Source organism: Colius striatus, chromosome 2 (assembly GCF_028858725.1).
Source record: "Colius striatus isolate bColStr4 chromosome 2, bColStr4.1.hap1, whole genome shotgun sequence".
Classification (NCBI taxonomy): domain Eukaryota; kingdom Metazoa; phylum Chordata; class Aves; order Coliiformes; family Coliidae; genus Colius; species Colius striatus.
The window spans coordinates 117,361,009-117,383,660 of NC_084760.1; the positions used below are offsets into that span (position 1 = coordinate 117,361,009).

The 22,652-nt window shown below is 41.4% G+C and overlaps 1 protein-coding gene across 2 annotated transcripts in view; it reads right to left on the minus strand.

The window, feature by feature from the left end:
* Positions 1 to 22,652, minus strand: part of PLCB1 (phospholipase C beta 1) — a 374,348-nt gene that overhangs the window by 270,596 nt on the left and 81,100 nt on the right. For both annotated transcript variants that reach the window (XM_061989255.1, XM_061989256.1), the window contains exon 3: positions 4,166 to 4,234. In XM_061989255.1, the coding sequence (XP_061845239.1) occupies positions 4,166 to 4,234 (69 nt within the window). The remainder of the gene's footprint in view (positions 1 to 4,165; positions 4,235 to 22,652) is intronic.

Below are 22,652 nucleotides of genomic sequence, written 5' to 3' on the forward strand. Positions count from 1 at the left end.
AAAAGACGTCTCTCTCTTAGTCTGCACATCAAAACAAAGCTGAGAGTGTGCTACCAGGTAATGTGGGAATAAAGGGAATGAATTGCTTCACTGTAAGTAAATTTTCACATTCCTTCAGCATTTTGCAGTATCAACAATGTGACCAACCTGATGCTGTACCCTTGCTGACAGTGGTGGCAGCTCTGAGTCCCCAAAAGCTGTGGGAAAAGACATGCCACGCTTCAAAAAGGTTGCACGGAATTTATGGGCAGTCACGTCTTCTGAAGGAAAAAATTAACTGCATATTCATCTCCTGATCTCAAAAGTCTTTCTTTCTCCCTTCCTAAATGATTCTAATGCTTACTAAAAAGGCCAAGTCCTGATAATCATCTTAAAATTCCCTTACTTCTGTATAAATTTCATTGCATTGTGAATTCAGGCACCCTTTCCTAGCACACACAATTAATAAGTCTTTTCTTGTACTCTTCAGAACACTCATTTCATTTTTCTTCCCATTAAGAGATCCACTGCAGTGCTCTGTGCTGCCTGAGATTTGCACTTCTTTCAAAGAATAACCTTTTGCATGTATATTGCATAGAGAAGGAAAACTCTTATCGTTTCTAAAAAAAGCAGCTGAACACAAAGGACTCATTCCTGGCAATGTGGAAAAACAAGGAGATGATGAAGCTTCTCAGTAGTCATTTGAGTACATCGCTTACTGATTTGGGGTCGGGAGGCTAATATCCCCCTTTTGGTACCCACTAAACATCTCCCTTCTGCATCACTAGAAACCTACGTTCCTATGAAAGACACACAGGCTTTTTTTCACATGCCTGAGCTCGCTGATTGACCTAACCTTTCATCTTTGTGTCCCAGTTCCTTTGCTGTAAAACCACTCTAACTTGCTGCCCAAGACCCACAGGATCTACCTAGCCCCCTATATCTACAAACTCCCATTGGGCATCCCAAGTGGGACACAGACTTGTGCAAGTCTCCTGAATTGTCTCATCTTAGCCTTGAGCACCATTTAGAAGAACTGGTAGACACTGCCATGGATGAAAACAAGTTTTGAGGTTCCCAGAAGGATAAACCCAAAGCCACTCTTACACCCAGAGGAGTTGAGATGTAGCTCTAGGTGTCACACAATCCACATGGCAACAACACTTTTCAGGGGCTGTCACAAATTCACTCCAGTAACCCAAAGTGTACCATTAGCTCATAAGATTATAACCTTGGCTGGAGCTCAGATTTATGCCCACTGAGACAAAGCACTCAAAAGACAATCCATAGCTTGGACTTAATTACTGGAGCAAAATGTTAACACATTTTAAACAAATTTAGAGACATTATGAAACAGGATAAACCAAAAAGAGTACAATGTCTTCCAAATGGAAACAAAGCATCTGGTTGTTTATCTTTCATCGGTGAAAACCTCTCCATAATCAAAAAAGCTTTAATTCTTATGATAATGACTAGAAGATGCAACAACAAACATGCAAGAACAATCACAAAATGTATGTCTGGACTTAGGAACAAAATAGTGTGAAAACTGAACATCATCCAACAAGACTGAAAGAGTCACTAACTGAAAAACCTTTTGTGTTCCTCTTTTCAGAAACGAAGCATACTTATCACTGTGCAGAAGGTACACTGCATGCAGCATGAGAACAGACTCTGTTTCTAGCCATCAAAAAGACCAAGAGCTTGGCAGATTAATTAAGCTACCAAAGAAATGTTCCCACTGGTGGATGTGGCAGCATATGGGGTAGAAGTGTGTACTCCAGATGGTGACGGAGGAAAAAGAGTGTTTTGGTAACTATGATTGCTTATAGTTGTCTAAAATCATTACTTGCTGATGGTCCTCTATAGCAGCACACCTAACAGGTTCCAGTAGCTTAATAGGGATGTTGATAATGACACTGAAATGTAGCTTACTATAAAAATTATGTATTTATTTATTTAATAGGAATGTCAAGGCTTATTAAAGATGATGCTTATTTCTATGGAAAGCTACTAGTAGATCAGAAATACATTAAATGTGTTCTGAAGATGCCCATTAACTCCTCAAGCTTTTAGTAACAACCACCAGATGAAATCCACTCTCAGAATTCTTAGATTAAAAAATTCCATCAAGTGGCAGATGTCCCCCAACACAGTATAAAACCTGTCCATGACTACAAGCAGAGGGAGGAGTGGTAGAGGATGAAGAGAAAAATCACATCAGTTTCTCGGTTTGCAGTGAAGGATGTGTCAATGCACAGCAGCATTTTGTCCTTTCTGCCTGGCAAAGCTACTACAGGAAACAAGTTCTGAAGTCAATGATGATTCCACCAGATCACTAGTGATTAACTTCTGGGATAGTTAATAAACCCGTGTTAACCAGCACCATGGCCATAAGTATTTGTTACTGCTAAATTCTGTTCCATGTCTGCAGTTTATAGCACAGACTGTATTACATAGAGGGCAAAAGGCTCTGCAGATAAAGCACACACAGGAACTACCCCTAACCATAGCTCATTCTTCATGCTCACCTGAGAGCAAGGGTTGCTGCCACCTGGAAGCAGAGCTGTGGAAAAGAGTCTCTAAAAAGCTGGCACCTTTGCAAGCATCATGCATACGTGGTGCTCCTCTTTGAAGCCAACGTACCATGGTTTTCACTAGAAACCTTCATGAAATCACATGCTGCTTCTGCTAGACTGGGAGCTGAGCCCTCCTGCTGCTCTACACGTTTTAGATCTTCTGTGGATGTGCCACAAACGCTCGCTCACCTGCAATCAACACTCCTATACTCAGCCCTATGATAAGGACAAAAGCAAAACCGACAGGACTAGCCCCAAAATGAGCATTTTGTTTCACATTGTTTGCAAGATCCCATCAAGAGCCAACCCAGGTGCTGTTTTCATTCTGCCCACGCACAAATCAATGTCAGAAAGCAAAGTCATTCACACAGGTGGTACGTATCAGCACCCTACAAGTCAGGATTTTCTCATACCCTTCATTTTTCACCATTGCTGTCAAATCGATAACATGTTGTAACAAAACCAGCCTTTGTGTAACCTAATAAATAAAAGTCACCAAGGCGATAGCTATGCATAAATTCTAGCTAAAAACCTTGTGTTGGAAGAACATGAATGTCCTCTGTAAAGTGGGTAGCATTTTAAACTAATGTTCTAGCCATTGTTAAGACTTTATTGCTATTCATCATAGAACCATTAATCACGGTGAACTCATTTGGTATTAACGTCGATGTCATAAAGTACTTCTGTTGCATTTCAATTATAACTCTGCCTTGAAAACGCTGCCAGCACTACATGGAAAGCTTTGAAACCCCAATTGGAATAGTCTGTTCAGAGATAACTACGATCGCATTCTGGCACAGGGAAACAACCTTTTCCATTCTTAATGCCTACCCTCCAGGGGCTGAGAGGCTCAGGAAGCCCAAGAAGAGGGAGCCCAGCCAGAGGCTGTGGGGAAGCCACAGCCATCCAGACCCATGATGAGGGTAGGAGAAGAGCATTCCTTCAGGCTGCTTCAATCCCACTGGTTCAACCACAGCTAAGCAGCAGCAAGGCCATATTACCTCCAGGTCCCAAAGGAGATTGATTTTTTTCCCCCTCCATCACTCCTGTGAATGCCCCAAGGCACTACCTTGCTTCCAGAGCTAAGTGCTTTCATTTTCTCTTTGACATGTAGTGTCTGTCCAAACAAAAATCACCAGAGGGAACATATATCCACAACCTACAGTCTTTAGAGACAGCAAATGAGTACATAATACATCAGAGCAGACCTAAGAGGGCTGATATCCTGACCTCTCATGACAAAAACAAACAACCTTTTTTTTCAGCCTTGAGAGCCCCTGAAAAACAGCACAAAATGCACCATGGATCTAAACAACTATCAGCTCCTTGCCATCAGGGAAGCCAGGAACTTGGGCAAGTTAACCATGACAAACCAGGATTTTTGTTCCCTCAGCCAGGAGAGCTTCCAGCAGTATTTTACACACAGAATCAAATGATAACAACGCAACAATCATAATGTTTCTCATCAGAAACTGTATTAAATGGAGAAAAGCCCAAATGTTACTTAGCTAAGGGAACTTTTTGTTTTAATTCTAGCATATAATTCCCATTCTATTTTATCTAGGTCATCAATGTAAGCATCTAAGCACACAGCAAAAAAGTCTTACCTTGGGAGCTCTGGCATGTTTTCCACATCTGGCATCTTTGACAAGGCTGATATCTAGCAGCTCAGTCTCCTAGAAGGCAAAATTGCAACAAAGGTAATTATTACATTAGCCAAAAAGCATTGTTGTGTTAACAGTGCCCCACTTCCCACATCTGGCAGAGGTTTGCCTGTTTGCAGTGATGCCTGTCCAAACTGACAGCGCTTTCAAGGAGTGCTCTGTTGCAATTAAGCTATTCTAACAACAATACTAAGACTTTAGACACAGAAGTTGGTTTCTTTTAATATGTGCAGGTCCCTTGTGATGTATAGAATATATAGAAGCCATATGAGTCAAGCTTATTTCCTGGATCACTAAATAACAGCTGCTGGGCTTTTGTATTTTCCTTCTTTTTAATACAATGTTGGCATTTTAAGGCTAGTCATAGTGTGAAAAAGGTGACACTATAAACAGAAAACTCTGCCTCTGCAAAAGCAAACCTACTTTTTTATTGCCAGAATATTTTGAGAAGTGCACATAAAACCCAAGAAGTGTTATATCTATGATGATAACCAGTTCCAACAATTTTAATGACTACTGCTCAGTAAAATCCACGTACTTCTGACAAGCATTTCATAGTTCCTAATTTCCTCTTGAGTTGTGGCTTATACAACACATGCCACACTTAGAACAAAATTGGCATATGATGACAGCTTCTGTTAGGCAAATTCCTGTCCTTCCCTACACATGTGTAACATGAAGAATCTACTTTCCCTGATAACCTCTTGGGTCTGTATTTTCCCTGCCAGTGCTTGGCAGCATGGGAAGGACAGAGGTTGAGCCAAGCCCACGGTGCCCCTGGGTGCCAACATTGTTTTCTCCAGTCTCATCCTGCAACAGGATGCTTTTGCATGTTGCCATGTTGTTGGGTTTTTTCCTGAATGTCTTTACGTTTCTGGGCAGGGAGTGTTTGGAAGGATGCTGGAGCAGTGTGATTCCCAGCTGCTGGATCCCTCACAAGCACACACATCCATGCAGCATTACACATCCATCACCAGGAGAAATACCAACTGCCCTGTGAGACACAGCAGGAACATCTGACCTCATTTAGCATTACTTGACAATCTTAAAGAACATCTTCATATTGTCTGCCTCATTTACACTAGCATTTAGGCTAATGGCCCAGGTTAGCATGGCTCAATTACATAGAAGACATAGTCCAGAAGTACTTCAGCAGGCGTGTGACCACACTACAATTAGAGCTACTCCAGTTAAATGCATTTCAGCCCTACAGTAGTAACTGCAAATACTATGCAGAGGATTTGAAATCTTTGTGCCAGACAAAGCCACTACAATTTTGTTTGAAATTCCAAGGAGAAGAGAAACAAAAATTTCTCATGGACCTGTTACTTCCTCATGTATTCCTTTGTATTCTTATTTCCATTCTGAGTGACTCAGTCCTACACAGCTCTTAGAATCATAGAATGGTGGGGGTTGGAAGAGATCTTTAGAGATCATCTAGTCCAACCCCCCTGCACAAGCAGGGTCATCGAGATCAGGTCACATAGGAACATGTCCAGATGGGTCTTGAAGACCTCCAAGGAAGGAGCCTCCACACCCTCCCTGGGCAGCCTGTGCCAGGGCTCCCTCACTCTCACAGTAAAAGAGTTTTTCTTACATTTAATTGGAACTCTTTGTGTTCCAGCTTCATCCCATTACCCCTCTTGCAGACCTTTGTTGTCTGCTAAGACATTAGCCAAACCATCACCCAGTTCTGATGTGACCATACATTCATCACATTCCCCTCTGTCCCCCATACCAATCCTGATTCTCTTCTGTTATAGTACCTGCTGAACTTGCATGAGTGTTTTTCCCCTCTTCACCTAGCCTGTTTAGGGAAAACTTGTACATTTGAGATTGTTACTTTTTGCTCTTCCTTGCCTGAAATACTTGCAGAGATTAGAAAGAAGTATAGGCAGGGTTGTAGATGTGGTGTTTTGTAAATGTTAGGAAATAAGCCATACAAAAGGCATATAGACACAAGTGCTCTTCTGCCACCGCTGCAGCCACTCACATGGACAGCTGATGGCTGCACGTAAAGCTCTACGTAGAAGAGCTGTCCCTGTTCCAGCTTGCAAGCACTGGAGGGTTTGTGAACCCACTGTGAACCCAACGTTCAGCTCCACATTCATATTCCATAAGCATGCAGCAAAGGGATGCCTAGGCAGAGCAGACACAGGCTCAAAGTCCATCAGCAGAAACCATGCAGAGCGGAGCACGGGGACGATGGCACTACAGATTTACTCAGCAAGGGTGGATGTGCCCAGGTTTGCTGTTATCTGACATGAACGTGGCCTTTAGGGTCACAGGCCAGGGGTTATATTTAGTACAACAAACAACAGTGACACCCCAAAGCGATCTAGAGCCCAGTGTGAAATGTTCTACAGAAGCTCCAGGCACATACACAGCATGTCGTAAAAATAACACTTTGCCAACTGAAAGGACTGACAAGCACTAAAAATAAAAGCTTTAACAGCAAATACATGAGAGAAATGAAAGATCCTGAAGAAAAATGGATGCTCAGCCACACACATAGTGAATTTTGGAAGTTCTTTTGGTGGGATTGGCCTGGCATTTTAGCTTTAAAAAGAAAATCAACAACCCAACAACAGAATAAATAATTCAGTTAATCCCTTACAAAACTGCAGCTAGACCTCCCATAACACAAATATTAAAAAGACCTTTTTAAATGGGATAACACACATGAGAAACACACAGAAAAGGAAAAAGCAACAACCAGCAACTGCCAAGGACGGTACAAGGAACCCGAGCAGCTCTGATCTGGACTGAATCCTCTCAGACACAGGATGAGGAGGTATCGGGCTGGAGTTTTGACTACTTTCAAGACAGTTACATGCCACCAAGTCACTTGCAGAAAATATGAGAGCCTGAGGACACGAGACCTAGCAAGGATGGTCTAAGAAGAACAGGGAAAGAGTGGAGATTTGTGGGGCTGCCAGCTAGCATGGCTGTAGGAAAGGTTGACTCCCTGAACATCCATCTTATGGCCTGTTACCTCTCTAACATAAAAAGCAGGTCTTACAGTCCTATCCCTATAACCCTTTATATCCCTGTTTGACAAGACCATTTGATTTGGGGGGGGACTGTCTCCAGGGAGGTAAGTACAGAAGTCACAGGAAAATAAAGTCTAAAGTCTCAGCGACCCTGAAATATCAGAAAGGGATGGTCCAGATTTCATAAGGACATTTAGTAAGTGTGTTCAAGCCTGCAGAAGCAACAGCCCAATAGGTTCTGCAGCCTATGCTCTCAATTAAGTAGGCAAGAGCAGGGATATGCATCCACATACGTGTCTCTGCAGGCAGCTATCCATGGGTCTTGGATAAATCAGAATTCATAATGTGCCATTTCTTAGAAGTTCTTTGGTTCTAAAATACCAACTCTCCTGAATTCCCTGACCCCTGAGCACTTGCTTTCATCTTCCAACCAACTCATTAAGAGGACAGAGAGCGACTTCCTCCCAAGGGAGAGAAAACACCATTTCCTATTTCCCTAATGCAAAACGTGGGCAGACTTTTGCAAAGGGAAAATACACTTGAAGTACTGGACAGAAAAATGCCCTGTGCATTTTCTGTTCAGCAAAACAACTCAAGCCTTCCTCTGCTTAAGTCAACAGGAGTTTTGCTACTGACTTCCCTCCATGCAGGCTGGGAAACTGCACTCTGTGCAGGAGGAAGCACAAAAACCACAACAACTGGGAAAAGAAAAAAACAAACCAAAACCCTCTGTAAGTCCAACTTTTCCCTGTTAAGGACCACCAGGCACGGCGTTGGGACTCATTAATCTTGCAACAGAGTAACATCTCTTATTGAAAGAGATAGACCCCCTCCAGTAGTTTATAATACAGAAATTCCAGACTAGTGAATTGTTAATCCCAGCATGTTTGTTTTCAATTAGCAGCTGAGACAGAGATGCATTCATATAGGGTGAGATTGTGCAATCTCACTTTTATTGGTGAGCACACACTCACAAAAGTAATGGATTGTGCAACCCTCAGTGACTGTATGAGCACTTCTAATTAGGCCCGTCCAAATTTAATATAGTAACACCAATTTATACCAGCTGAGGATCTGGCTCACACCTATTTTAAACTGCCCAAAATGATGTCGAGTGAATCACGGCGTCTTGGGAACTTGCTTGTGACATAACCCCAGCTACAAAGCAGGATTCCTCATGGATCCCACTGGAGAGCTCTGCTGAAGGGCCATCCACAGCACAGTAGGCTGAGAGAGGGATCAAGTGTCCTACAGAAGTTCACAAAAACTATGTCAAGGAGACATTATTACAACAGCTGCACAGGCTAGTTGGTTCACATATCTAATCACTTATACGCCTAACAAAAAGAATTCCTCTCTGCTCTGAGTACTCCTTGTGGCTCAGGAGTTGCATATTACTTTGACTTACACTTGCCCACTCTCCATTTCCTGGTCCCTTCTGGTTAAACATCCTTTTTCCCTGTTGTATGAAGTGTTGCTGCTTGCTGCCAGCAACTGCAGAGAGCCGTTCTCACGGTCCCGTTGCCGCAGCCGTTGCCATTTAGGGATATGGTCTAATAGATGCACAACAGCTAATTAAACTCTAAAAAACTCATTTTCCACCGAGCTTTCAAATCTGCTGCTTCTAGTTTCAAATCTGAAGAGAAAACCGTGTGCCTGAAAGTTTACCTAAATCCTACCGTTACCAGTTGATCTCACAGAAGCCACAACACTGTCTTCAAAGTTTGTCTGATGTAGTACTGGCAAAAGAAACTTTGAAAAACTAAACCACTTTTGTAAACAAGCACTATTTCAGTGCTACTGGATGGCAACATCTGGTGAAAGTTTTCAAAAAGGCTACTTTGCTGAAACAAACTTCAGATAGAGTCTTAAACAGCGTCTTCTACAGGGAATAGTTAATCATAATGAAATATTCCTTTAACACAGAAAGATTCCATTTTAACATTTTCTCAAGATGAAAGCGCCGACTATTTCTTGAAACAAAACATTTACACAGTTCTAGGTTACGTCTATTTTTGTTCTGCATTCAAAAAGCATCACTTAAAAAAACCCCAAGTGACTCAGTTCCTCAGACCGTGTTAGGAAGAAAATATTACAGTCAACATTTGACTCTGATCAGGAACTTTTAACAAGTTATGCTAAAGAAGTATCTGGCCTGTAGATTCAGAGTAAATATATATGTAAACTCATCAATTTACAACCTTTTACAGAACACATCTCATTGAGGTTTCAGAGATTTTGACAGCATGCTGATCCATGCTGTCAGATTACTCCAGATTAATCTGGAGTAATCCCTCAGATTACTCCAGGACTCTCTGCAGTAAGAAGAAACATTTAGTGCTAATTTTACAAGATGGCTTTCACAGCTAGGCTATGTTGCATATAATCCCACTGTTAAAATTGGATCTATTTTCCACCATTATCGTTAACGATATCTCATTCTATTTATTAAGAATAAAGTGAATGAAACACTGGGATTTGTCCCCTTATTCCAAAGGAAAACTGTGGGAGACTGGTAAGGTTGATTTAACAGAAGCTTGCATCGATGGCTACCAGAATAGTCAGGCTGTCAATGACACAAATGAGAGCTGAGCTAAGGTAGTGCTGTGTTTCCCTGAAAGTCCTCATAAGCTGCATCCCACTGGAGAGAGACAGCCCCTGAAGAAATGGTCTCCACGCTTCCTCCTGACAGCACACAATTCAATTATCAGGCATCAACATCATCGTCTGTGTCAATAAGTGAGCAGCACAGTAGCACGTACACCCTGCACACCACAGCAAAACTCTCCCTGATAACAGTAAAGTCTTTTCCTGCATCAAGTTGTTCTTCACAAATCCAAAATATTTGATTCCATTCCCACCTACTCTTTTTAATGAGCAATCAGATTTTAAAAGTGATGTACTGGAAAAAAAAACAGGATATTTTGATAACAACAGGTGAGAAAAACTTCAGTCTGTCCCCTCTTCAGCCACGTCTGAAGCTACAGTTGTAGTCCCAAGTCACACACTGCTTGCTCAGGTATAAGCTCAGCTTGGAATGGAAAATAAATACTTCCCCTGTTAGTCAGAATGTCAGTACATACTCCACAAAAACCCAAGCCACAGTCCTTACATCTTACAGCCAAAATACACAAGGACAATCAGTGGATATGGTATGTGAAGACATTTCCTAACAGGACAGGGAAAAAGGTGGCAAAGCTGGAGACGTGCCTCCGTATCTTAGTCCCAGACCAATTAGCAGGCAGCCTCTTTACCACTCTGCTGCCTTTGCACTGGACTCTCACCACCAGTGCTCTACCTTTCCAGGAAACATAGAGTGTCCAGGAATGACAGAGTTGGATACAAGGTTGGTATACAAGTTTTAGGAGCTTTACAGTGACAGAAACTTGATGGTTTTTCAGAGAAACTGGTGCACTGTCAAGTCTGGTTATCAATAGCAATATGCCATTAATCAGTCATTTGGTTAGACTGAGCATGCTACCTCCCAGACCTGGCCATTCAGCTGTAGATGAGCTGTACGGCTGCTTTCTCATTTTAAATGTTTGAGGAGCTTGTCAGAGATTCTTTGAGAAGCTGCATCCCACTGTACTATGCTGCAACACAACAGGACATCCCGCAGCACCAGGAGCTCATCTCTGAAGTTCAAGGCAACACAAGTGCACTCACGACTCAAAACTAGAAGTTTCTCATCTAAATGACTTGGTTTGCTTGCAGCTGGCAGTAGGAGTTAGATGGATACAAGCACCTCAAATGTAGAGTTAGGAATTGGTTTGGTTCTGCTGAAATTGCTCTCATGGAGCTGCTCATCCCACTCTCGCCACTGGGAAACGAGAAGAGGAAAATGAGAACTGATGAGGTGCAGCCATATACAAAAGAGTGAAGAGCTGGGGGAGGACCTGCTTCAAACCAAAACACAAAGCATGTTGTAGGCAGCCTTCATAATGGTACTTAACTGATTTTATTCCCATAACTGAGACCATCTGGCAATTTCAGAGTTGTAAGGAAAAGTACAGTGAATTGGAAGTTTCAAGCAGCAGGCGACCAAGAGCAGCATTTTTGTTAAGAAACTTCTCTCCTCATATCAAAAGTCATAATCATGTGTGATTATGATGATTAAATGCCTTCCCAGAAAGGGCCACTGCATATTTTGGGGGTGATGTTCATGCTGACAAGGGATCACAGACTACATAGACCAGTATTATGTTTTTTCTTTTGAAGCAAGTAAGTGTATTATTTTCAGCAGAGTGCCCCAAACAGTGAAGAGCTGGAGCACAGACTTTCATCTCAGGGGGAGAAGCTGCTGTACAACTCCTGCCTACTGCCCTGCACCACTCTACCACCACGCTTGATATTACAGCTCCTCCTGAGGCAAAGCTGTTGATCAGCCAGAGAGTTTTCCAGCATTGAACAAGATCAAGTCCTTTGAACTTCTATAGAAGTAATTTTCTATTTGTGCAGCTTAAGTTTGATGCATCTAAGAGAACACCAACACATTTACGGCTTTAAATGTGTTTTTAGAAAGCCCACAGCTTTTGACTGCTTTCTATTAAAAGAATAAATACTTTAAAAAATATGTCAATGTAACAGAACTGGGAAGTGAGGAAGTTCCCTTCATGTCACAAGGAGTTTTAAAGTCAGGGCATGCATTGCTGTGCTGAGCCTTACCTATATGCCCATGACTTCTGTGGGGGGATAAGGTAAAAGGATAGGAACTGAAAACCCTAGAGAAGCGAAATGTATATTCCTGCCAACTCCTTTGGCTAAGGCCCTGCCATGCACTACTTAACTGGAAAATCCAGAGTCCAGGCACACTTCCAACTGGAGACTCCAGCATGACACTTAAGCACTGAAGACAATAACTGAAAACTGGCAAGTTGACCTTTGTAAATAAAGGTACTTTGTGGTTTCAGGATCCAAAGTTTGGTCTCTGGGATGTATTTAAAGTCAAAAGAGAACTGAAAGACAAGATTTCTCCCACAAGACCCAAAAATCTCTCAGGATCAGTTATTTTGCTGGTGTATCTGGTATTAAAAGGTGCAGATTTCTCACTGGGATTTTAAATAAATCATCCTGGTCTTACATCTAATCCATACCAGTCCTGAAGACTGAAGTAAACCTGAAACAACATCTACATTTTAGGAAACAGAAAGGAGGAGAAATGACCCCAGCAGCTATAGGCCTATTAGACTGATAGGGAAAGCTTTAGTTTAGATGATGAAAGGAATATGATAATGTGAAGGTAAAACAAACAAAAGGAAACCCAACAAAACAACCAAAACACAAACCCCAAACCTAAACCAACCAAACAAAAGAGACCACATGAGCTTACAGCCAGATCATATCTAACTAAACTGATAACTTCTTTTTTTGGCACAGAAAGCTTTGAAGATCTTCTCTGCCTGAATTTTGATTAATTATACGAGCCAGAACTGACATCACATCATCCAAAGCTCTGCTCAGCAGTACTCAAGGTGAATTTATTTTGAAGGAGGCATAGAGAGGGTTTCAAAAGCTGTCACAGAACTGGGAATATGTGCTTACTAGAGAAGTCTAGAAGAGCATGGCTTCCACAGAACAGCTAAAGGAAGGCTAAGAGGGTATGATTATTGTCTACAAATACATGCATTGTGTCAACTGAGAGGAAGAAGAGCCATATCACCTAGAAAGAAATAAGAACTGAGCTATGTAAATTCCAATAAGTATGGGGGAAACTAGGACTAGTTTTCCTTTAGATACTTAAAGCAAAAAAACCACCTTTAAAATAGAGTTTGACACGTTTCTGAATATGACAATAATACATGCACTGAACAACATCCTAAACCATTGAACACAAAAAAATCCTCCTCTACAGTACAGACTGCAAGGAATCATATTTACTGACAGCTGAATCCTTGACTTCTTGACATCCCAACCATCATACAATTTTATCTGTATAGTTACCATTGGACAAGTAAGAGAATAATTCATTAAATACTAATTCATAAGAGGCCTATTTTGTAGCTCTTGGTACTCCAACAATTTCAGCAGAGATTTATCTCCAAAAAGATTTATACTTCCAGACTCTTTATAGGAACATCAGAAAAAAGCAGCAGAAGTTGCACAGGCAGAAAGAGAAGCTTTTACCCAGCCAGATCCTCGAAAGGAAAATGAAGTACATGAACAATATCAGCTGAAGATCTCCATGTTCAGCCAAACAGATGAGAAACATGTAGATAAGTACAAAATATAAGCATAAGAAAGCATCAATTTATCCCAAGGCAAATCATATTCTGCTTCTTCAAATGTACACAGATCCCAGTGCAGTAACCTGGCAGCAACTCTCAATGGCCATTGTCTTCTCCCTGTGCTATGCCAGCAGACAAATAGTTCTCCTTGTCAGAGTGCTCACTCCATCTTCCTGCAGCCCATCTCACTTCATCTGCTGTTGCCGTATTTTCATTTCCCTTATTACCTCCGTTTGCTGCTTACCTTGTAAATGTGAGTGAGTTTAGGACATAGTTATTTGTTTGGTATTTATTAGGGAAATAATGGAAGGGGACTAAGGATTTCTTTGTACAAGCTGTATGGTTATGATTTTTGCATGCTCCTTGGGTTTATGGATAAATGCATTTTAAAAATCAAAGAGAAAAAAAAGAATCCCCTGATCAGAATCAGTGGGTGAATCTCTAAAGTTTTCATCTACATTCATCTACTATTAATCTGAATGCATAATATTCCTCATTATTATTTCAGAAATCTCTAGACAGATATGGGAAATGATTGTTATGAAGGTATTTGCATGTGCATGCCTCACATTCTCCTCGTCTTGGCAGCTGTATTTGAAATTTGAATTTACACTGAATGAGGAAACACGGGGCATTCTGCAAACACAACAGAGATTAAGGCAATGGCAACTTGTTGGAAGACCTCGAATTCTTGCCAAACCACGTTTCCCAAAATATTTTGCCCTACGCCATCCTCAAGCCTCAGTTATCATCTACTCCCTCCTGCAGGAACCAGCTGCTCCGAGCATCTAATGCATACACACAAAACATAACCAAGCTATAATTCAGCAACAAAACTGGTGTCACCATGACAGATGAATGATTAAGTCTTCTTATCTTTAATCAAACTGAAAAATACATTGTTCTTAACAGGGACTCACTTCAGCCTGCACCTGAAGTGTGCTGACAGCCAGTTGTGTTCAGCGTTACACTCAGTCATGTCTCAACACACATGGAGCTTTGGATTTGTTTCATTGCCTGTATCTAACAGTTTAGGGGTGAAGATGTGAGGTTTTTTTTGCTATGTAACAGTTCAGGGGCTAAGATGTGGGTTTTTTTGCTATCTGTAACTTGTCTCCACTTGTTGACAGCACAGACAGAAAAAGACATTTTTTTTCTCCTATCAGAGCACTCTTTGCTCTTTCCTGTTTATATTTTGTTTCACAATGCAGAGTGAAATGCAAAGCAGCAAACCCAAGGTTAGCCCTGTTGTCTAATGATGTTTCCTTATTTAGCAGTTAGTTTTACTGCAGTCTTCTTCTGGTCTCTGGAGCATGATTATTCTAAGTACCTTTCCCCTAGCAGCAGCAGGCTAATACTTCTTGGCTTGTCAAAAGAAGGTTTGTCTTCTTGAAGGTGACCAAAACACACCTTGAAGAAAATATCACAGTGCTCAAACCTGATAGGCTAACACCACAGATGATTAGGACCCAAATACTTTGTGGAACTGTGCAGCTGAGATACCCAAGCCTTCAAGATGTACAGCATAACACCACAGTCTCTGCATCCTTGAAACATCCTGAGGGCAGTTTCCATGGGCACAACCCATCTGCAAGCCTGAAGGGTATTTAGCACCCAGGCACGCTGGCTTGAACACATTCAAATCATCACAACTGGATCACTGCTTGCACTTGTCCAGTGCTCTCCGTTAAATGACTTGCATGTCAGCTCTGCATTTCTTCACCGAATTCTAACCACTCAGCATGAAATAATGCTGCTGGATGATTGCCTGGGCTGGGGCAGGCAGGTTGTAAAAAAACCCAACTCTTATAGCAGCAGCCAAGGTGATTTCACCAATTCCTTAAATGACGCTGCAATTTCTGAAATAAGGCTCATGTCTCCCAAAGAGATGAACAGGAGCCAAAATAGTTCAGCAAATATGCTTTCTGCATGCCCTAAAATCAGCTACTTCTTGTATGTGGGAAGATCTAATGCCTTCCTGCTTGGAGAAATACCCTTGGATTTTAATAGTCAAACAAATTGTCTCCTTCTACCAGATCTGTGAAAATCTAGCCAAGTTTGGACAAACCACATCCCCAGATATTCTCAGTTTGCACTTAAGGAAGATAAAAAAACTGTGAAGAATGTATGTTCGTATCACTGTTCTCAAGATGCATAAGTAAAATGAAGTTTATTCTAGCCTTTCATAACTTCTAAGTGGTTAAGTTTGCAGCCTGAGTAATCTCTTAATGAATGTCTTGTTGCTTGCTAAATAAAATTTCAGGTGTAATAATTTATTGCTAAGCATCAAGTGTAAGAATTAGCATGTCTTTCAAAGCAGGCCATGCTGCCTCCAGAATAACACCAAAAAGTGCTCTTAAAGGGTAAAAGCATGCTAGCCAGAAGGAGACAAAAAAAGGCCTCACAGACATACTAAATGGATGCTTTGTCAGTAATTATGTGGCTTGATCAACAGTTGTTTTTTCCAACATCTTCAAAGAAACTTTTGAAGTTAGGGAAAGTAGACAGAGAAAAATCAGCAAGCACAATGGTGAGGTTTTTCCCAGAAAATTTGAAGACCAACAAGGGGACCAGACAAATTTATTTGGGAGAACAAAGAGAACATTTGGGTAGAAACTCGGGCTAGTGAAATCACCTACTGTGATTTTAATCTGTGCACACATGGAATGAGGCGTTTTACCAATGAGATTTTAACTGGAGCTTGGTCACCCTTGAAAATCCCTTCCATAACACATAGCTAAGTTGGCTTTAAATCAGGACAGTAGGGATGATGACACAAGATACTCAAAATTAGAAACTGTCTGACAGCTAAGTCTGTTAAAAGATGCGTGGTGGAAGAGAGAGCAAATAAACAGGAACCTGCTAGGTCACATTTGTACATTTTCTGGTCAACTCTTGCAGTTTTATGATGAAAATGTGATATTTAGGGCTAGATTTGAGGGGTTTTTTAATTATTACTCATAAAGCAAGCCCCTGTACAAGAATTACAGGATTGGAGTGTGATGTGCAGCAGGACACACAAGATTTTAGGCACATATCCTGGTCTTTATGTGTATTCAAGGAAAAATATGTCACGCAATTAAACCACACAGACTCAGATTCTCAGAGTCTTTCCCCAGATACTGATGGGCAAACTCTTGTAAATAAAGGCCACATTTCACCATGTTTTCTTATTTCTTGCAGGGTGTTTTAAATGAAACCAGGAGGACTTGTGAACCTCTTTCTTCCACGTCTTCTACATGTATTCCTATTACAAAGCTTCACCTTTTCTGTGCAGAAGAAAATCATCCATGCAGACCTATGACATTGTAAAACTTCATGTTTCTTTTTCTGTCTGGATTATAATCTCCTGGATCATGCAAACCTGACTCTAAATGCTACTATGTGTATCAACAGCTCTTGGGCTTTGAGTATATGAAGATGTAATAGAAAGCCAGTTTCCTTTCCTAAAGCAAATACCATTTTCCATTCACAAAAATCTGCAGAAACAGCTTTAATTTCTCTGAAAATCTGCCAGTCTGGATCAGGATTTACCTTTTTCGACACAAGAATGCCTGAAATTCTAAAGGTGTTTATCTGTTCTTTCAAGTAGATTCTTATTCAGGTTCATAGAGGCTTAATCTCAGTAGTCTCAGTCATTTCAAAGGGATTATTTATCATCTCAGTGAAAGGAGAATGGAATAACATGGTCAATTTAAAAGATGGAGGTAAGGTTTTCTACTAAAATTGCACTTACCCTCAAACTACAATTGCAGGTATCCTTATAGATGTACACACCTTAGTCAATTATTGCAGCAGCAAGCCAAATTAAGGTATAGTATCAAACCACATTAAACATGAGATTAATTTCTTGAGCATGTATGTGCCCAAGATGACAGAGCTTTCCAGCAGTCTGTGTTAGACAATCCAGTGTACCCTCACTGTTACATCCCTGAAGGAAGAACACAGATAACCAGATGTTGTGAAAGCTCCAATGTTTAAAACCACAGAGCTGTTTTAGCACCAGTAGGAAAGGTTTGTTTTGGTTTTTCCCCCCAGCACTGGAATAATTTTTGTGATGAGTTTAACAAACTGATTTGTTCTTCAGAAAGATCCTATCAATATTTGAGTAGCATGTCTAACCTTCACCAAATAAATCAACAGATCTAGACTTTTATTGCACTGGATATAGTATCTACATTTGATCATCTCATAAATTATTGCTCACCTCAGATTCTCAGAGGATTTTCAACGATCCATTATCAAGCAAAAGCCTAAATAATGTAATATTATTATTCAATTGATGGCATATAATTTCCCCCTCTCCAAAATTCAGAATTAAATAAAACTGCAGGCTGGGCATATTGACTCTATTCATTTCAGAAATACTGGAGACATTTGTTCTTTTTCTATACTTGTCATATAGGGACAGGAGCTTGAACACCCTCTTTTCCCCCCAACAATAAATCCCAAGGGAAGATAGCAACAATGTAGAGAATAACTCTCAACATCCTCTATTGCCAGATCGATTTTGTTTCTCAAGAGATTTCTTACTCCATCCTAAACTGAGGCAAACTAAATGCCAGGCAGTATGAAGGAACAGGAAAGACTCCCTTCCTGAATGGATTTTAAAAGGCAAACTTTGGATGTAGCCAGAGAATTACCATTTACTTTGGCTACATAAATCCTCCTAGAGTTCCCCTGGAATACAGAAATCCTCCTCAGGAACTGTCTTAGCATGCTTTCTGCATTTGGCAGCTGCAAAAAGGGTTTCACTACAGGCCCAGATGCAGCGATTCCTCCTGAGCCATCGTGTATAAAACATCAACGTGTGCCCTGTAGACCAGTGGCACATGCTGATGGGGGAAACAACACAGGGCACACTGTACTCCATGGGTGCCTGCCCTATGTGCCACAGCTCTCCACAATGCCCCAAACCTTTAGGCACCTTCAGAGGCTGTTAAAAGAAACCAACCACACACTTGGTATGAAAATGTGTCCTATGGGCCTGGAGAATCAGCGCTTCTCCCTTTATATGTGTATCTAGGGAGTCCCTGTTTCTCTTCCAACCTCAAAATTAGATTGTTTCTGGAATGCTAAAGGTTACATAAACAGGGAAAAAAAACCCCAAACAAAACCCAACCTTGTTTACAATATGTGGTAGGTATTTGTAAGAATTATGCTCGTAACTGCCACTCACCACAGGCTTTCACAGATGTGCACTTACAGATTCCTGAGCATGAGGAGATGAAAACAAACAAAAAACCTCTCTGATTTGAATTTACTGTGTCATTTCTATGGGAGACACCTTAACAATTGCCTCCTATGCGTGCAGGTTAACATATATCTCATCTATTATGGAGTCAATATCCCACCCAATGTAAACCTCAGAGTTCAGCATGCCCCAAATTAAGTTCTGTAATGACTTCTAAAGATGACAGTACAATCTGCAATGTCAATACCATACTGTAGTCCATGGTCATAATTTGTTAGGTCAATAATTCACCAGTCTACTAAAGTTAGCACTGGCTTCCTCAGAAATGCTAAAATAAATGTTTAAAAGGTTCCCAACAGCATATTTCCAGTTACCTATAATTAGTTCTGCAGCACCACAGAAGTACATCGCAAAATGTAGATCACAATTCACACTTCTCCGAGGACTGGCATAAACGATTGCAAAATCTCCTCTAGATCATGATGGCCTTAATCCACACCACAGTCTGCAGAGTCAATGAGGCCTCTTGATATTTTGTTCTCCTTTAACTACATCAAGAGTCTGAGCAGAAGCCAAAGGCCAGTTCCCATCTAACAAATAACAGCATAGCTTCTCATTAGAAAACCTTCCGATTCCACTTTGTAATTTAGCTGCAGCAAGGAGCTGAGAGCTGTAAGGTCTCTGAGCTGCAGTTGTCATGAGATGCGATGGGGAAAGCATCTCTGCCCCAGCTAGCACAGAATACAACAAAGATCCTTCATGGAGAGGTCCTCTCCTTACTGCAGCTGCCTACTCTGTTCAGAAGTAACCTTCTGGGTGACAAACAAATCCTGTTCAGCAGCAGACACTAAAACCAAAGCACTGTTTTTCAGAAGAAAGATAGCAAGTATTAGCTTGGTTCCCTATATAATTTTACACTTATTTTTGTTTTTAAGAAATAAAGAAATACAGGCAATCAGGACTTCTGTGGCATGCAGAAGTGCTGGCTGTCATCTGTGGTGGCTGAATGCTTTCCAGAGCTTCTCTCTACACCTTTTAGATAGATCTGAGCTCCATAAAGAGCAAGAAAAAGAAAAACAGAAAAGCCTAGCTGGCAAATGTTGATGTATAGCACCCCAAATTATCCTGCACATTGCTGGATTCCTTTTCTTCATCTATACACCAGGAACAATTGACCTAAGGCAAAAGTTTTTTATTGCAGCCTTCAGCAGATCCAGTCATAACCATTATTTACCATGATGCTTGTGGTGCATGTGTGTGTTCCTGCTGCAATATGTGTCTGTCAAGCCCAGATGGGACTTCACCATATAATTATTCAAAGTTCATGTAATAAGTATGCAGATGCAAGATACAGGAGAAAAGTAATACCATTCAGTATGGAATTACATTCCTAGCAGCACTTCTGCAATGTATCTCTCTAAGCAGAAAGTTCATAGGAAGCTAAAGCACTAAAAAACCTCTGTGGGCCAGCATAAGCTTGGGCTTGCTGCCCCCCTAACTCCCAGCTCAGAAGTTAAACTCAGCTTGACTCAACTGAGAAGGAGGTTATGGTGTAACAGCTGACAACTTTTTGATGTGACATTTCAGCAGTATGATAAAACTTATAGTGAGCTGATATGGTTTGTCATGTGACAAATCCATGTAATGGCCACAGGTCCTGACTTTTCCCTCTAGTCAGCTGAGGGCAGATTATGCAGAGAGCAGTTTATTACCCAGCTACTCAGTTTCTCTGTTCTGCTCCTAGGACAGCCAAAAGTTTTTCTATGGAAAGATGAAAATGAGGGTCAGAGGGGTTGGGGAAACAATTCCAATATCAAATACAATAGGAATAAACTCCATCTGTACTCGCTTTCAGGGCTTTTTGCAAGTAACAACATCTTGATGCATCTCCCTTGCTTTCACTCATCACATATTCCTTTTTGCAAGCATCTTCTAGCTAGTGATAAGAGTAAGCTTTGGGCTGGAATTTGCAAATGCATCAAGTGTGGGAGTTGCTCAGCTCCCTCTGGAATCAATGGTATAAGTACTAGCAGTGCTAATGGAGGAAAGCAGCCAAGAGTAATTCCTCTGAGACAGCTTGTATGAATTACCTATCCTGCTAGGACTCTTGGAGGACAGAGGAGCTTTGGCAAAGCTACACTTTGAACATCTCTAAGCCAACCTAGCAACAAAATTAGTGTAAATGAATAATGACAGACTCAAAAGAAAACCTCGGTAATAGAATTTTGCTCTGCGCTAAAGACAGCACAAATATGTGCAATCGTTTCTCAAATGCACCTCACAACAAGTAAATGACAACTTTCAAACCCTATTTTAACACTTTTCTTTGCACATCCCTTCTAACGATGAAAGGTTAGATATTGCAGGGGTGCAAGTTCTGCCTCTCCTAACTGAAAGAGGATGATGGAAGGACAAGTACTGCTAGTTGATTCACGTGTGTCTTACCAATGCCAAGTTCGAGCAGCTCCTCTAGCCATGGCAGAGCCAGGTTAATGTTCTCACTAAATCAGACTGCAAGACACCTAATTCCAGGCAGGCAGGACAGCTCATGGCTTCTCTGGGAAAGAAGCTGCCACACACCCACAGACTGTCAGTTATGCTTCAAAGCTCAGCTAAAAGCACCCACCAGTCCTTGTCCCTGCTTCCATAGGCGACATAAGCTGATGATCTCAGTCTCACTCTGATGGAAGAAATAAAAGTTCATACAATCTGCAGAGACAAGCATTAGAGCAGGCTCCTGTTGGTATGCTGAGCTGATAGAGTCTGTAATTGCCCTTCATTTAATATTTACTGTCTGTAGTTAATTCTCTCCATTTGTTTAAATTAAAAAAGGCAGAGTAAAGGTAAATTGCTTACTCCTAGCTTGAGGCAGATAGGCTGGATGCTGAGGAAACACTAAGGGTCAAAAAGGCTAAATTCCCTCTCCAGCTCCGGAAGCCTCGCCAGACCTGCCTCCAGGCTAACCACATCCCTACCAAAGATGCTGCCTATACTTCCAGAAGCTGGAACCACTCATCTCTCACTGCAGTTCCTGTTTGATTTGTTCCCCTTTGTCCCTTTCCTCTGATCCCTCCAGGAGATTTCTGCTTGGCATTTCCTTCTCAAGCTTGCCATTTCCTATCCCTGAAAAGCCACTGTCTAGTCAAAGTTCTTCATCAATTTACAACAGTAATATTGTGGCCTTTTGTAAAAGTAACTTCAACACATGAGACCCTAGAGGACAAGCACACACTTCTCCATGCATGCTGCATACATCAGCCCGACTCGCTGGCTTGGGAAGCAAAAGGAGCTGGGCTGCTTCTTCCCTGAGCTATTGACCCCTGCTGACTAGAGTCCTCTGTCCCTCTGTGGCACTGGCTGGTGGATTCATCTGCTGCCTGGGGGGGTTAAGGGGAGGTTGCACACAACTTACTGATGGCTTCTCACAGCCAGGGGCAAGCCCTGCCTGGAAATAAAGTCATCTGAGTGCAGGTAGAGACTTCATTCATGGGCCAACCTCACCAGCATAAATCAAAAGGCATCAGTCGCAGTGGCCAAGCAGCAGCTTTTTCAATGTGCAAGAACAACAATGAAAAGAGCACTAAGTCCCAGCAGACACTCATGGGTTTGCATTTCCAAAGCCAACACTTTCAGCCATACACTCCTTCAGCAGAAAGCTACAAGTTACTACCGTAGCTAATTGCTGCTTCTAGCAGATGCCTCCCCCTCAGCACGCTGGGAACACAACTCGAGGCTCTGAGAGCACAGTGGTAGGCAAGAAGGAAAGGGAATAAAGACCCAATTTCAGTTTCTACTACGTCAGGTATTTGTTGAGGTCTGCTCCAAAATCAGCAAAAGAATAGCGTGTTACTTTTAGAGTCATTAACACACACACACACACACAAGAACTGTTACAAGTCAGAAATAACCATAAGCATAAAACTAAGCACATATTAACAGAACTGAATACTGCCTGCTACACCAGCCTATATATGGGTAGGGTCTAAAACACCTCAAAGGTTTACATGTCTATTTTACAA